Source organism: Anthonomus grandis, chromosome 2, assembly GCF_022605725.1.
Source record: "Anthonomus grandis grandis chromosome 2, icAntGran1.3, whole genome shotgun sequence".
NCBI classification, from domain to species: domain Eukaryota; kingdom Metazoa; phylum Arthropoda; class Insecta; order Coleoptera; family Curculionidae; genus Anthonomus; species Anthonomus grandis.
Window position 1 is genome coordinate 7691625 of NC_065547.1, and position 17394 is coordinate 7709018.

At 33.9% G+C, this 17394-nt stretch overlaps 2 protein-coding genes across 17 annotated transcripts in view; one reads left to right on the forward strand and one right to left on the reverse strand.

Annotated features, from left to right (window-relative positions):
• LOC126733567 (arginine-glutamic acid dipeptide repeats protein-like) overlaps positions 1–10919 on the forward strand; it is a 140113-nt gene extending 129194 nt beyond the window's left edge. For 5 of the 14 annotated variants that reach the window (XM_050436907.1, XM_050436908.1, XM_050436909.1 and 2 more), the window contains exons 30-32: positions 2335–2432; positions 3053–3135; positions 10424–10918. In XM_050436907.1, the coding sequence (XP_050292864.1) occupies positions 2335–2432; positions 3053–3119 (165 nt within the window). In that variant the 3' untranslated portion in view covers positions 3120–3135; positions 10424–10918. Of the gene's footprint in view, positions 1–2334; positions 2433–3035; positions 3136–10423 lie in introns of all 14 variants that reach the window. The other 9 variants (XM_050436912.1, XM_050436916.1, XM_050436917.1 and 6 more) reach the window with 5 other exon arrangements.
• Positions 10920–15268: 4349 nt separating this feature from the next.
• LOC126750510 (uncharacterized) overlaps positions 15269–17394 on the reverse strand; it is a 38808-nt gene continuing 36682 nt past the window's right edge. For all 3 annotated transcript variants that reach the window (XM_050460149.1, XM_050460150.1, XM_050460148.1), the window contains exon 4: positions 15269–15731. In XM_050460149.1, the coding sequence (XP_050316106.1) occupies positions 15474–15731 (258 nt within the window). In that variant the 3' untranslated portion in view covers positions 15269–15473. The remainder of the gene's footprint in view (positions 15732–17394) is intronic.

The following is a 17394-nucleotide window of genomic DNA, read 5'->3' on the forward strand; positions in this document are numbered from 1 at the left end:
TTTTAACTGTCATTTAACGTCAAATATTCTGCAGATGATACAAACGTCCTGCGCTGAAAAACAAATCGAGATCGGCATTGTTGACACTTGTTTAAAACTGTCATTTTTAATGTCAAATGTTTTGTAGGTGATATAAACATTATTGCTTAAACTCTCATTATTCAACGATAAATATTTGAGGATGACTGATAATGAGAAAAAACTAAAGATTGGCAGATGACACAAGCATTTTTAGTTCAATTTAATAAATAAAATAGCAGATGATGCAAACATCTTGTGACGAAAAACAAATCGAGATAGGCCTTGTTGACAGGGTGATCATGTTGACACTTTCTTCGGATCTGTCAGTTTTAACGTCAATATTTTGCAGATGACTCATAATCAGAAAAAAATTAAAGATTTGCCGACCACACAAGCATTTTGAGTTTAGGATTATTACCAAAAGAAAAATCTAATTTGTCAATATAAAAAAAATTAAATGTCCTGTGTCTGCACCGTTTACGGGGTTATCATTTTAATCCAGTTGTTCGCAATGATTCTCCATAACTTCCAGGCATCTGGAATAATTCTCCATGTTATTCCAGGCATTTCAGCTTCAATATTTGATTTAATTTTATATAACTTCCAGGCATTTGATCTAATTCCTTTGTTTTCTAAATTTCTTTCCCGTTTAGTTGTTTTAAATTATTACGTTCTTCAAAACGGCTTTAATAATTATTCATATTTTTCAGACATTTAGCATCATTTTCCATTGTTTATCCCAGGCAGTTCAGTTTATTTATTTGCTTTAAAGTTTGACATCATTCAGGCAATTGACGTCAATTTCCTTGTTTTCTAGATTTCGCTCCGGTCTAGTAATTTTAATTTACGTCTTTTTTTCCGGGGGTTTGCAGAAATTCTCCACATCTTCCAGGCATTTGAAATAATTTTCCAGGTTATTCCAGGCAATTCACTTAATATATTTTATTTAATTCTTGATAGCTTCCAGGCATTTGATATCATTTTTCTTGTTTTCTAGAATAGGGCGTCTTTAGCCCATTTTATTTTAAAACCCTTAGTTGTAAGTTAAAATTTTTAAATTAAAGATTTTCAGAGCGGTTAAAAGAATTTAGTTACTCCAAACTCGTGAAAAAAAATTGTAAAATTTTGTGGAACGCCTAGAAGACGTCAAAAACGATTACAAAAGTCTGGAATACGTACAAAAAATTACTTTAAATAACTGGAAGAAATTAATTTCAACGTCATCTGTTTAGTAATTTTAATTTATGATGTTATTCCAGGCATTTTATGTTTTTTTAGCATGTACTTGAATTAAAAGCTGATTTTTTTTTCACCAGGCATTTTAAGTTATTTTTTTTAAGTTCTTCCTTGTTTAATAAATTGATTAATCTTTCCCTTCTTTTTTGGAGTAATTTTTTAGTTTAATCCATACCTACAATGTAAAACATCAAACAAGTTATATGAAAAATCGTAATGAAATCATCATTCTCAGGTGTAGTAGAGAAAACTGCATATAAAAAGTGCAATTTCATGATGACTCAAGCAGGTGGGGAAAAAATGATCAAAAGTTTATTTTTATACCTGATGGCCCAACTCAGACTTAAAATACATGAAAAATCTTAGTGAAATGATCCTTATCGGGTGCAGTTAAGAAACCTGTATACATATAAAAGGGGCAATTTCATAATGATTCAAGTGGTAGTGAAAAAATGATAAAAAGTTCATTTTTAGATCTGATGGTCCAACCAAGACTTAAATTACATGAAAAATCATAATGGACTGATCCTTGTCAGTCAGGTGAAGTTGAGAAAATTTCATATAAAAAATGCAATTTCATGATGATTCAAGCAGCAGTGAAAAGAGGTCATGATTTTTCCCATTTTTAGGCCTTAAGTTAACTGTTTTGTATTTACCGTTTTTTAATTATACCTTGTTGGAAATTGAATTTTTCGGACCTTCCAATGTGAAATCTCGATGGAAATTTTCATTATCTACAATTTTTCTATACGCATATAGTTTTCCAGTAAAAACTAGACAATGAATAATAAATAGACAAATCGTACATGAAAAACGCACTCCAGTTTTATTAATTTTAGCGGTGCATCGACAACATGAAACAAAGACAACCTGTAACGTTCAAGTTTCCATTTGATTAAACTTGGCAACAAATACTCTAGTTCTCACTAGAACCATCCAAGATGTATATTTGGTTCCTGGCTAAACTATGATTGTTTATTTTGTTTTTCGATAATAGACATTGCAAAGTGTTGTTAGTTATAAGAGGTAGTAAGAGAAAGAAAATTACTCGTAATGATGTTGTGTTGTGTTGTTCAGGCGGCAGCCCACGAACAGCTGCAAAGGCAGATGCTGCTAGAAAGAGACAGGTTCCCCCCGCACCCCTCGATCGTTGCCCAACACGAGGAGTACCTCAGGTCCGTTTCCTTTCTAGCTGTTCATAGAAAAAGACACGCACGCACCCTAATATGTGTTTTAAACGCTTTTTCTATGAACGAACGTTTTTACTTGTCCCTTTTTTTGTTGGTGTTCGGGGTCCTTCTTCCTTTTTGCAAACGATCGATATACACTTTAATAGAGTTAAATCTTAAAGGGGTCAGATGCTATACTTTTTCCGATGTATTGAAAAAGTACTTTAGTACTTCTTGGGGTCAAGAACTAAAATGTGAGGTATTAAAATCGTTTGCAAAAAGGGCAAATAGTCTAGCGCGCCGCAGTTGTAACAAAAGTTTGTGCGCTTTTAACGCTTCTTTTTTTTTAATTAATATTATTAGTGTCCTTATCCATCATCATAAGCTAACTTTATAAACGTTCATTTAGCGCAGTAGATTAATAGAGCCAAAACCTATAAATTTAGTTTATGTTTAAAAAAAAAATCCATTGTTTGTTTTTGCCTCAACTATACAGAGCGTTCCAAAAAGAAATCGTGGATAAAAATGTGAAAATAGTGGATTTAGTTGGAACGCCCTGTATATGATAAATTTGCGGTGTTAGAGGGCAGTGTGTCTTTATTGATGTAGTTCTCTCAATTCAACAGGCAACAGAGAGAGCGCGAACTTAAGGTGCGGGCTCTGGAGGAGGCCGCCCGCGGATCCAGGTCATAAAAATAAAATCGTTCACGTAAGTTTTCGTCTAGTTATTTAAATTAATAAAGAAATACAAGTGGATCATTTAAAGAATGCAATATATTAGCTTTAGGCGGAGTTATTGTTCTTTGAGTTTTTATATAGGTACCCAATTTGTTAAGATTAGAATTTATATACTTTGAGTCGAGAAGATTAAACGTGTATTAAAGTCCAGTTCAGAGATCTATTAGAATCTTTGATGTGCCGCGAATAGTTCATGTGCCGATGTTGCTTGTATTGTCACATGGCATGCATGCATGTTTAAATCGCAAAATTTTATGTGGAAAGAGTCATAAAGTAATATTCTAAACGATATTTAATCATTCTATTAAATAAATAAATGTCTTACAATTTTATACATTTGATTCGTTTGTTTGTGTTTAAATTTGACTACATATGCCCACGTACTATTTTGTTGACGTCTGACCTCAGAGCCTGTTCAGATGAGGCGATTTACGCGCGAATAAACTCGCGCGTTTTAATTTGGGCTGTGTCCAGATGAAGCGTTCTGCGCGCGAGCCCATACTTGCGCGTAAATCGCACGTTTTTCCCCAGATATCGCGTTTTAAGTGCGTTTCTACGCAGAGCATTTCAGAGACTAGTGGAGACCAGTTTTCAGTATGGATTTGAATACAGCGGTTGTGTTGTGGCTTGCATACCGTAAATGGAAACGTCGTAAGCGAAGAGCAAATCGGCGATTTCACGTGCATCCAATTCTACATGACAGAACGATGCATAGTATGTTTATAACATTATATCCAAAGCTCAGAGAACACAGTGAAAAGTTTTTTAACTACTTCCGTATGTCAGTTTCGTCGTTTGATGATTTACTGAAGATGATCTGGCTCCATGTGAACATTATGTAGTACGGGATACTCTTTCTGCAGAAGAAAAACTGGTAATGGAACAAAAATTAAGAACCATCTTAACAAGTTTTAACAAATATTGGCAGGTAGGTACTTAACATTAACATAAAGCTAATTAGGTATTGTACAGGTCCATTAATTCTTGGGAATCTTGTGTAGATGCCGGTGATGGAGTTGTAGGGTTGTTGTAGGCAGGCCTTGTAGATGGAGCATTGCGCTGCACAGTGCAGTAACCTTTATTGTAGGTTGACAATTGTAAAAATGGCGCAGTTGCTTGAGGTGGTGTAGGTACATACGAAGATGTTGAAGGTTCTGTTGCATATCCTGTTTCTGCATAATAATCTCTCTGATGTCCACGTGATGACATTTGTGATTCATAATGATGTGCTGGAGGCAGATAGGTAGAACGAGCAGGTGAAAGCCTATTACACAGGGCTTGTTGAGCCTGAAGTACCTTCATTAACTCAATTTTGGTTTGAAGTCTATTTTCCTCAGGTACTTTGAGAAGTTCTTTGTGGAATGACAAACAAAATAGTTTGTCATCATATGGTTCTGTTTGATTTCTTTGCTGTGGCCTATTTCCCAGATTGTATTATAATTATTTTTTAGAATGCTGAGAAATTCCTCGTCGGCCGCATTTAGTTTTTTCTTTCTTTTCGCCTGATGACTAGCTGCTGGTGGTCTCATTACATCTTCTCCATCGCCAGAAAAGTCCTATTCTTCAGCTGTATCAGGCGTGGTGTTGATGTTGCTGCCAGTAGTTTTATTTCGTGTCGATCGTTCAAGGAACACCAAACGTCCAAAAAATATATTTGGGTTTGCTGGATGCTCCTGATCCAGAAGGTGTGTTTTTCTTCTTTTTCACCTCTCTTGCAAATCCATCACGCAACCCTTTCCACTTCTTTTGTAATAGATTACCTGTAATCAATAATAAGATTAAAATATTCAAACTAAAAATATTTATTATGCATTTGCAATAAATTAATAACCTTATTTTCTTTTCAGATATTTGGCTACCGGATGCTATTTTGCCGACCTGCATTATGCGTATAGGTTAGGAAAATCTACAGTTACCGAAATAGTACAAAAAACCAGTTAGGTCATTTGGCAAAAATTGCAAAATATAGTAATGAGAGAACCTACGAAGACTGGAATGGGAGGAAATTTCAAAACAATTTCAAAAATACACAAATTTTCCAAACTGTATTGGTGCCATTCATGGCAAGCATATTCGTATTATAAAACCTAACAATACTGGTTCCCTTTTTTATAACTATAAAAATTATTTTTCAACTGTTTTGTTGGCTGTATGCAATGTAAATTATTATTTTATTGCAGTTGATATCGGCGCATATGGAAAAAGTAATGACTCCACAATCTTTAAAGATTCTGGTTTATATAAAACTCTTGTCGACGAGACTTTAGATATTCCAGACCCAAAACCAATATCGCAAACAGATATAACTCCCTTACCCCATGTGATAGTAGGAGATGAGGCATTTAGTTTGTCTGAATACATAATGCGCCCTTATTGCGGTAAATCTTTAACAGTTAGAAAGAAAATAATTTTTAACTATCGCTTATCTAGGGCCCGGCGTTACATTGAATGTTGCTTTGGTATCTTAGTAAATAAATGGAAAATATTTCATAGACCTTTGAATGTAGACATAGAGTTTGCCGAAAAAAATCATTAAATGTTGCTGTGTCCTTTATAATTATGTAAGGTTAAGGGATGGTTATAGATATGATCACACTTTGTATGAAACATCTTTAATTAATTTAAATAATACGCCAGTGAGGCCTAATGCGAGATCGCTAAATACAAGAGACAGATTTGCTGAATATTTTTTTAATGAAGGGAAACTCCCTTGGTAAGATAAAATTATATAGTTTTTTATATTTTATATACTACTTAAATATGTAATAAACTATTCTTTATTTACCTAATTTTTTTTTCTTTTCTTCTGAGTCATCAGCTCCACAAAATATTTCAACTATTTCTTCCCAGTTTCTTCGTTTTACTACCCTATTTGAATATTCCTCTGATTCCATATCCCGTATAGCTGGCCTTTTTTTCAATTTCATCAATGAAAAGTTCGGTGTCAAAATTATCGCGATCCATCATTTAAATTTCACAAATAGGTCAGCTCGCCACAAAGACGCGCGTAGAACTGGAGAACTGGACGCATCCTATGGCGCCCTAGTACCTCGACTTGCGCGCATCTCGCGCGTATACGCGCGAAGTCGAGAGTCCCGCTCATTGCAAGCGTTTTACGCGCAAGTTATCAAACGCGCGAGAGTATTTGGGCGGAATAATAGCAGCTATAGTATCTCGAGAACGCGCGACTCAACTCGCGTCATCTGAACAGGCTCTCAGTCACTCGAGCGTGAAAAGTTGCACAGGTCCGGCCTTAAAATTTATGTGTATTTAAAATTTTAGTATTCCGGATTTTTGAGTTTAGTTTTAGCATAGCAGGAAAATATTTAATTTAAACATTAATTTAAGCACGTAAAATCAGTTTAACCAAACATTTTAAATTAATAAGTTTAGTTTTTAGCGCCATCAGTTGGGTGTTTATAATAAGTGATGAGAGTGGTACAAATTACTTAGGCCCATTTATTCTGTGAATTAAGGCATTAAATATTTACTTTTTGACACAAAAAGGTAACATGTTTTGGTTTGTCTTCAAATTTTATATATTTCCTTTTTTTGCGTATTGAGATTTATCTTTATTTGGCTATTATTTTCACCTCAAACTGCACCTATCTACAACACTCGGACTTTTTTCTTAATCTTTCTTTGATAACTCGGACAAAGACAAGATAATTCCAGTTTTTCGTAGCTCGAATCACATCTTGAAAGCACCAACTTTTCAGTATTTACAAAACTAGGCAGAAAATGTAAGAGAGCAATAGCGGCATAGAGAAATACTATACAAAGAAAGAGAAATGTGCCACCACCCACGTGCTCCATGAAATTCCTATAAAGAGAGAGAAACAGGTAAAGGATGGGCTGTGGATGGGAGTGAGATGAAAGAAAATCCACACAAGAAGGAAAAATAATTTTAATAATTACATAATTAAGATTCTTATTAGCTAGTAAAATATGCAATAAAATTTGAGATTTTTCTTGTTGACCTTAAGTTAATAAATAGTGATAATGGTTAATATTAGTATATTGGTGTCAAACATAAATATTAATAATATAAGTTGTGAGGTAATGCACACAAGAAAATGACTGTTTTGACCACGTTTTTTGAATACATGCAGAAAGATTCCGGAAATTAAATAAATTAGAAAAAAATCTGAATTTCACCGGCAATTACCCATGTTGCCAGTCTTATAAAATGTTAGCAGGTATTGATTTATTACATATATTTTATTTTTGATGCTGCGCATATACTTGTGACAAGAAAATGCGTCGAAGGACAAAGACGCATTATATTGGCAACACCACCTCATGGTTTTATTTAACATTACATAAATATCCCCGACGCAAATTGCGACATATGCTACGCTTTTAACATTTCTTCCACCACTTTGGTTACCGCCATTTTTCAATTCTCCTTTACCACTGCCTCTAATCACCAACATAGTTGGCTAATTTTTTAATTGCCTGAGTGCGAGACATGAAGAAGGCTCTAGTACCTACAGCAATAGACTAGTTATTAAAATTGAACCTATGGAAGCACAGATCTATTCTTAACATTAATCGAAAGCAACTCAAGTGAGGCAATAATGAACAGAATATCCACCTATTTAGATTAGGCCGAGAGCTAAAAAAGGTCCAATAAGGAACCAATAAAATAACCCGAAATGTAAATTAAGGTTAGATATTTTTCTCTGTAAAAACCGCAAACGATTTTATAGACAATAAAGAGTTCCTTACTAAACATGTTTAGACGCCTCAAATAATTTATTCCTTCTAGCTTAGTCACCAGGAGTCATAAGAGGCATTCCAAAAGCAGTCAAACTGAATGAATTAATGATGTCAACATCTATGTAGCACCTGTCTTCATCTACCTGAGATACAGATATACAGAGAACACATGCAGAAGTAAAAACAGATGTACCAAATGCCATGAAGAACACAGTAAAGAACACTGCACTGAAAACTACACCTGTGTATACTGCAGACAAGCCCATGCATCAACACGCAGATCATCATGCCTGTAAAACTGAACGCTTTTGAAAATATTTCGTATTATGAGGCAAGAACTCGAATACGAAAGAATTATGAGCCTAAGAACAAAACGAAAAGATCAAAAGAACCACAATATTAATACAATCAAGAAAACTACTTCAATATTAAAGCAAAACCGTGTGAACACAGAAGTACACAAAAGACGACAGCTGTACCAACAAAAAGCACCAGCAAAGAGAACTACATAGGGTGTAGTTCCCATCGAAAACAGTCCAGCAAGGTTTCGGGCCCTTTTTAGAAAAATGCTTGGACCCGTCGATTTTTTATTTTAGGGAGACAATTTTTTAAAATACTTTCAACCCTTTGGCGGGGTTTGCAACCACCCTCAAAATCTTAAATAGAAGTGGGGGTCAAGCTTATTTTAAAGGCCTTTTTATTCTAGTTACAGCTGCCAAGCTGGAACATTCAATGTCCTTTATTATTATTACTTTTTTTTAATTTATACATATTATGATATACTCTTATAATAACTTACTCATGAAAACCCTATCTCTATATTTAGTACCAACACCTTTTGATAAAAACTTATTATGTAGTCAGAAAAGTGGAAGTATATTTTTTAAAATAAACTTTTACATTAAAACCCATCTAGCTGTCTATACCTTATGCGTGTTAAAGAAAAATAATTTTTTTAGGATTTTCCAAAAATATCATTTCAGAATTGCAATTTATTTATTTCTTTTGTAGGTACTTGATTTTTGACAAAATTGGAATTTTATTCTTCACCATTAAAAAGTTACAATTCTCAAGTTCTCAAAAAATTCATTAAAACACTATGCTCTTGACTTTTCTTAAGTAAATGATTTTTAAATTACTTTTATGGCTACAATAGCAAAAAAGTTACAGTAAATTTTGTTAAGAGGCAATCATAAACTCATTCGTCGGGTCTAACTTTTGAAGATATTTTAAAAACTGAAAGTATCTCAAAAAATGGATAAAAACACATAATAAGCCCTTGACTTTTCTTAAACGAGTACCTTGTTAATTACCTTTATAGCTAGATGAGTAAAAAAGTTACAGTCAATTTTGTTAGGCAGCAGTCACAAAGTCAATCGTCGAAGCCAACTTTTGAAGATATCTCAAAAACTAGAAGTTTCTCAAGAAATTCATAGTAACACAAAATAAGTCCCTAACTTTTCTTAAACGATTACTTTTTAAATTACTTTTATAGTCGCTTTTTTTCCAGGTTTTCTTGTACTTTGTTTAATTTTATCTCAGATTATATTTTTATAATCTGAGATACATTTTAAGCATTTGAAGTAATTTTCTTTATTATTTCAGGCATTCAAATTTATATTTTATGTTTAACGGACAAATTGATATTCAAAAAAAAAGAAGGGCAAAAATCCTTAGAAAAAGCTTAAATTACGAAAATCTAAAGCTACTCTTACCATAAGAGAAATTCCCTTATTAATTATTGGGAAAAACAAGAAAATATTTAGGGTAAGTTCCGTAACCTAACCTTGGTGAATCGTCGGTCGGTTAGAAGCGGTATTTTTACGGTTTCTGAAAATATCGTTCATATGGAACGCTCTGGTTTCTTGTTGCTCTAGTTTTCTTTTGTGGATATTAGGTTACAAATTCCATTTTTGTGTTATAGGTACCTATTATTATAATACTCATAATGAATGCAAATGCTGTTGGTATATTTCAGCTCCTGCTCCTAAGCAGTGATGAAAGCTCTAGTAGTAGCGATGATGCAGAAATGAGTCCTATGCGTAAGGGTTTTTTTCAAAATGGAGGCTTGTACCTTTTTTAAATATATATAAATACATACCTCCATTATTTCAAGATCAAGTCCTGGATTTGAATTGCAGTCAAGTATATTGAATGCAATGAATTGAATGACACAATCAAATTATCAAATTTCATAAACAGGAAGAAACCACGAAAAAATCAAACCAAAACTTAGATTAAACTCGGAATATAAGTACATTTAAATCCACGACATCCGTAGGTACCGAAAAAAATTATCGGTCGTTTCGGTCTAATTTTTCAGGAACCTCGTTTCATAACCGAACTCAATTTTAGAAATTGTATAGTTATGGTACGGTAATCGGCACAACCAGAGGAACCGGTTAAGTTACTGTTAAATTAAACCTGTTAATTGTTCAGTTTTAATAAAAAAAGAGACCATTCGTGGTTTAAATTCTTGTATATCTGTCACTTATCTCAACACAACATTTACCTTTTTTTTTCTCTTTTTTTTACAGAACTATTGGGCCAAAGTCTTCTACGCCACAGGACGTAAAACGTAGAACGGCAATTTTTAAACCCTTCTAAACCGGATTAGTTTTTGGTTCGATTATTGTTGCAATCAAGGTTGCTGGTCTCAAGAACTACTTTTTATTTTTTACATTTTTTATTTTATGTATGTATGATTCCTTAATGTATATTTTTAAGTTACCAGCTTTAAGGTAAAACTTTATATTTATACATTTTTTAAAACAAGCTTATTTTACCTAGAAAGCTTTAAATAGATGATTGTTAGTTCAAAATTTTTTTTTGGACTAATGTACATACTAGAGTTATATTCCTGACTTTTTTAGACGTATATTAGGGCAAAATACCATATTTTTATTCACCTGAATGTAAAATATTGTTATTGAACGTATATATTTTGCATTATTTTTTAAATTTCCGGATGTAGTTAATTGACAAAAAAAATTAACCTCAAACCACTTTGAACTATCACAAAGGTACCATAGTTTTGTATAAAAAGAAACTTTATGCTTTGTACAAACTTGTATAAAAAAAATATTATATTATTAATAATAATTTATTTGAATTTGAATATATAATCTTATGTAAAAAAAAAAAATTCTTTTAAAGTTTAAGCAAAAAACAAAGAAAAAAAATTGGAAAAAAATTCTCTGTACTGGGACAAAATCTATTTTCCGCAATAAAACCGTTTTTTGTAGTCGAACGCTACGTATTTAGGAGTTATTATAATATTTAGCGCGTGATTTTTTTTATATTGTGTACTGGTACTTATATGTGTATTTTTTGTGTATATTTTTGTTCATATTTTTTCCTTTTTGTAAAAGTATGTCAATATAATGTTTTTTACTAAAACTTGCGGATTTTACTTGATAATTTGTATATATTTAAATTTTCCTTTTGTGACAATTAATTTTTTGATTTAGTTTTATTAGTTAAATTAAAATTATGAAGTGCAGTGGCGTTCCGGGAGCCTTTAGAAATTACATTATTAAAAAAAATGGAGGATTAGGATTTTCATTTTACCCTGAAGAAAGGAGAATATAAGCGAGTCACACGAACCAAGCTTTTAAAATCTTTATTTAGGATATTTTTGTTATTATATAGATTTTTTAGTTTACAATAAGGTTGGACCAGCTTAGTTACACGAGAAGCAAACCTAAGATTAGAGTCAACGCCTACTGAATTATAAAAATTATCAGTATAGAGTACATAACTCTTGTCTAAATAATTTTCCATTAAGTGAAGAACCACACTTGCAGCATGCCCCAAATCATTCTCGATAGCTTCTGATTTCCCGCAATATACTTTTATTTTTAGAACCATGTCAGCAGATTCGCATAGTTCATATAATTTTACCCCGTGCTTATGCTTTTTATTTTTTATATATTGTCTAAAAATAAGCCTGCCACGCCATAAGACCATTGATTCATTCATTGGCATAAGTTTTTGTCTGGAACATAGTGATCCTGCATTATTTTGTTGAAATGATCAAGGATTGGTCTAATCCTAAATAAACGATCTTTACTCACTCCCGAATTGTCAGCGAAATGCAAAAAACGCAACAGTAACTGGAACCGATTTTTGCTCATAACCTGGCGCCAAACGGGCATCTTGTACTTGATATGTTGAGACCAATAATGCTCAATAGATGGGAAACTACATGGACCCATATGTTAAAGAATACCGAAAAATATTTGCAGTTCATTTGGGGTGGTTTCCATCCCATCTGGTCAATCTGGAAGACCTTGTCAAAGGATGTTTTGCGATCTCCTGGGTCGCATACAAATTTGTTTGTTGTGCCAAATAGCTTAAAAACTCATTAGAAAAGAATAAATTTACAAGATATTTTATCGTTACTGGCTCTTGAGATCCAACATCATTTACCAAAAAATCAAAATGTGGTGGCTCCTCCTCAATGTCAACCCACTCTGCGTCTAACTCTGGCACTTCTGGTAGCTCGTCTTCAATGTGCTCGTCCGCAATGTCAACCCACTCAGGATCTAAATGTGATTCTTCGGGTGGCTGGATTTGATCCTGATCACTTTCACTTGAAGTCTATTTACTAGACATTTCATATTCCGGGTCCTCATCCGAATTATCCTTTAGGAAACTATCCCACTCATTCTCATCCATTGCGGCAAAATTCTCAAACTCACGGTCATTCAAAGGACGTTTTCGCGACATGTTTATGCTCAAGTAGCTCAAACAACAATAAATATAAATGTCGAAAACAACTAAAAACCGTTAGCAATAACCAATAGTCCACACGTTTACAAGCCTAGCCGCATGCTAATACTAAACTGCCTGCTTCTGCGAGCGAAAAAAGTTGTGCCGCCACGTGTTTACCATCTTTCCGCCTAAGGCGCAATTCACACAGAACGGTCGTATGGGGGTGGCCTGGGACTGGCGTGGTAGACGCATGTGCCACTTGCATGTTCGCTTATGGGGCAATACAGATAGAAATGGCGTGGCACAGGCGTGATAAGTCACGCCACGTCACATCGACGCCACGAGTGGCCTACAACACTAGTGGTAAATACCATATACCAAACAGCGGTTTATATTCCTTCTTTTTGTCTATTTGGTAAAATGCGGCATGATTATTTATTTAATACGAGTTCTGTGAAGACGTGCAACAGTATGCAGTTCTATACGACCATAAAAGGTCGGATTACTGCAATAAAACTGCACAAGATCAAGCATGGGAAAAAATATCAAATAAATTCAGCGAAAATGGTAAGTATGTATGTGTTTATTAACAAAAGATGTTTAAACTCGTATTTACATTCGAAATTATACTTTTGTTTCAGTAACCGAGTGTAAAGACCGCTGGAAAAACATACGAGGAAGCTACTCAAAATATAAAGCCAAATTAAAAATAAAATCTGGACAAAGGAACAAAACGAGTCAAAGAATATTATTTGGCACATCTCTCCTTTTTGGATCCTTACTTGAAGTCTTGTAAGAGCAACGTGGATCAAGAGTCTGCCGACGCATCATCGAGTCACCACGTAGCTGAAACGGGGTCACAATCTAATGAGTCTAAAGACACCTTCAATGCTGATGTACTCTCACCTTATAACATTCTATCCAGTCGTTCCTCTCGGTCACCTGTACCATCTTCCAGTACATTTATCTATGATCAACCGATAGCAATGAGAGCACCTAAAACACTACTACAGAAAGAAGATAATTTTGGAAAAAAAAAGAAGTTAGCAGCCTCAACCGCTATTAATGAGATCAACCAGCAAGCTTACCAGTACTTTGAAAAAAAGCAACAATTGCTGGAGATCCAAAACAGCACGAAAACGAATGCCACAATCTATCCTCCTGACCTAGACCTGGCGTTTTTAAGTCCATGAATTCTGTTCAGAAGCGGCGTTTCAAAATCGGCATTTTGAATTTAGCCGAGCAAATACTATCCTCAACCATTCCTGAAGCCTCTACTATCCCAATGGATAGTTTTCAATCTTGAATTGAAGATTCGGTAAATAGAAATCTAGATTCAGTACCGCACAGGAACACGGATGAATTTCATTTGAGTAAATTTATACGATACAATAATTAATGTTAGGGTAACATTATCCTTATTTTTTTGTTTTAGATTAAACAGAAATAGATTCACTTGAATATATTTTCTTCAACTTACCTCAGCGTTATTAACAAGCTTTCCTCTGAACTGACAAGTTCTCTTCAATTTGTAGGTTTCTTCTCAATATTAACCCTTACTAAACCCTTACTAGTATTTTATAAAAACATTAAACAGATATTCGACAGAAACTTTGAAAACATTCAGGGTATATACTGAGCTCCCGCATAAAATTAAACGAACCACCAGTTTTTTCTTTATCTAACCACAAGGAATGTATTCAGTAACTCCTTTGCCTTTGAATGTTAGCTAAATTTACAAGGTTCAACATATCTTGATCATCTTCAAATAAATTCAAAACCGAAAGCATTGTAACTTTACTACACAGTCATGTACGTAACAAATAAATGACAATAATCACATTGAATCCCTTTCTATGTGAATTGTGCGCGCCACGTCCGCTCCATTCCAGCTCCATGCCAGTCCCACGCCACCGCCATAAGCCTGTTCTGTGTGAATTGCGCCTATCTGGTGGTTGGGCGCCGCAAGAAACTTCTGCTCGGAGTCGCCCGACCACGAGATAACTCGAAAGTTGTTTTTTTTTACAAAAAAAAAATAAATATAACATATAATATTAAAAATTTTGATCTGTAAGCCATTTTGACTAATTATTTTTAGTGTTAATCGACCATGTATACATTTTAGCATAAAATGTTATAAAATAACAGTAGTATACGATAAAATTTTCGAAAAATAACGACCAGGCGTTTCGAAAGTATTACCAAAAACCCATCTTCAATAGGAATTATAAAACACCCTGTAACATGAAAACGATTCACTTTTCAAGATTCCTGTATATGAAATTTTTGTCTTATTTTTAGACAAGGATGCGGCTGGTAAAATATTGCGATGTAATTTCGGGACACCCTGTATATGTAATGATTCTGAAAATTAGAGCGGTATTCTTGTTTCTGCATTGGTCTGGATTTGACCAGCTTGTCTCCTCCGGAATTCACCAAACAGGTTGATTTGTTATCAGTGTGAGATTCTGGATGTATCGTCTTACTCACCTGGGGTAATTCCATTTTAGTTTGTGACATCATATTTTGTAGAGGGCTTTTTTTTGGCACGTTAAATGTTGCTTTTACCTTGCGTATTACACTACCGTACGTGCAGGTAAGATTGACTTTTGGGTTGCTTGGTGTCTTGGAATCAAGTCCGATCCCTTACCTTATAAAAACATGTATACATTTCTTAAATTTATTGTAACAAATTTATAACATAAACTCTTAAATATTGCACGGACCCTAATAATAATCAATAAATAACCTAAAACTCTAATAAATTTCAATTACGGTTCCAGTTTTATATGGCAGGTACTCAAATAGTTTAAAAACCATTTTATTGCCCATACTTCTATCACTGTTAAACCTGATCTCCTTGTCTTCATTCTAATTCTTATGATGGATCAGGTGTTCTTCTGATGGTACGTAAGGATGTTTAGCGACGTTTTCGTAACTGACTCGGGCATGGTATCCGCTATTATCGGCGAAATAATCGACTTTTTGCTTCCTACCGTCGGGCAAAGTGACGTAGTACCGTCCCTTGGTGTTTTTGCCTTTACGTTCTTCCTCGTGCCCAAAGTCGTTTCCGTGTTTCTCGTCCACTATTCTGTAGCCGAACGCGTAGTTTGCTGCGTATTGATGAAGCTGATAAAAGAAAAATGCTGTAAGTTGTTAATGATAAAAATACACAATAAGAAAAAAAATATTAACATAATTTAAGAATTAAACCAGAAAATTAGGACTAACACTTACAAAATATTTTCGAAATTCTATAATAATGCTTATAGGAGAACGTTTTTGTATTTCTATTAATGCTAATTAAGATATCAGCATATCAGTAGTAGTCCGAGTAGTTAACACGTATGATAGGCGATCGATCGTCTTTTGCGTGTTTCAAAGGGTTAAAGTACAGTTTTTGATTAATAATTTATATGAAAAGAAGTCTTTTAAAATTTTGCATCTTCCAAGCTAAGTATTGACTTATTTTAAAATCACAGTTGCCATAAATCAGTAAAATTCCATTTTTATTTCTCTAATTTGTGTAATAAGTACACATAAATATAGTGCACGTACGTGATTATTGCAGTGTTTACATTAAAGGATTTTTCTATTGTAAACAGTATTTGTTTGAATTAACTCATATATTATATTTATATCAGAGTCTATAGCGTTTCTCTATGTGTACTTATGCAGCTCTCCATTTAAACGCAATATTTAGTAGCTAAAGTCTCTTAAATAAAGTAAATTTTGTGCCATTTTGTAACTTACAGTGTTCTTAGTAAAACTCTATAATTTCATAACGACATATGAAGTAGTTCGCGGCTAATTAAGTAAACAATGTCGCTAATATGTATATCCTGCATGTCACAAATAACGAAAAAATCTCCAGGTATACAATGCCAAGGAATCTGTAGGAATCCTTATCATGCTAAATGTGTTGGTCTATCGATAGATCAAGTAAGTATCATTAGCGATAAACTGGGCATTTTGTGGAAATTTTCAAGTTGCAGCGGCAGCGGCGATCCTGTGGATCAAAGTCCAATCGATGCCCCAACTGGGATGGGTCATTCTACGAGTACTGCTCATATTGGATTTAAAGCTGAAATTGTCGATTTTATGAGAGATATTAAGGCTCAAATTCGCGAGTTCCACACTAAGCAAGATGAACTTTTACAGTCTGTGGATTTTTATTCTCATAAGGTGTCGGAGTTTGAGGAATCTCTATAGAAGTTAAGTGAAGAAATGAAGGTAATTCAAATATTAAAAACGGAAAACGAGACCTTAAAAAAGACTGTTAAAGAGCTTTCCGGGAGGGTCAACGATATTGAGCAGATATCTAGAAACACCAATATAGAAATACAGGGACTCCCTGAAGGAAGAAATGTGGATCTTATTAGCATAGTCAAGAAGATTCACACCTTGATCGGAATTGAAGTTGAAGAAGATGCTATAGAGCATGCGCAGAGGGTTCAATCCTTTCGCAAAGATCAACCTAAAAATGTGGTAATGAAATATGCATCACGCAAAGTAAGAGGTAATGTTCTTCAGGCATCAAAACTAAGAAGAGGTAATAATAAAGACGGTCTCTCTCTTGAAGGTATATCAAATAACATATTCATAAATGAACATCTATCCCCACATAATAAACTCCTTTTTAAAAAAACTCGCGAACAAGCTCGAGCCAAGTTTTACAAATATGTCTGGATTAATAATGGCAATATTTTAGTGCGAAAAATGCCCGGAAGCAATGTCAAGCAAATAAGAAGTGAGGAAGACTTACTTACTATGTAGGCTTTTTCTTTAAAAT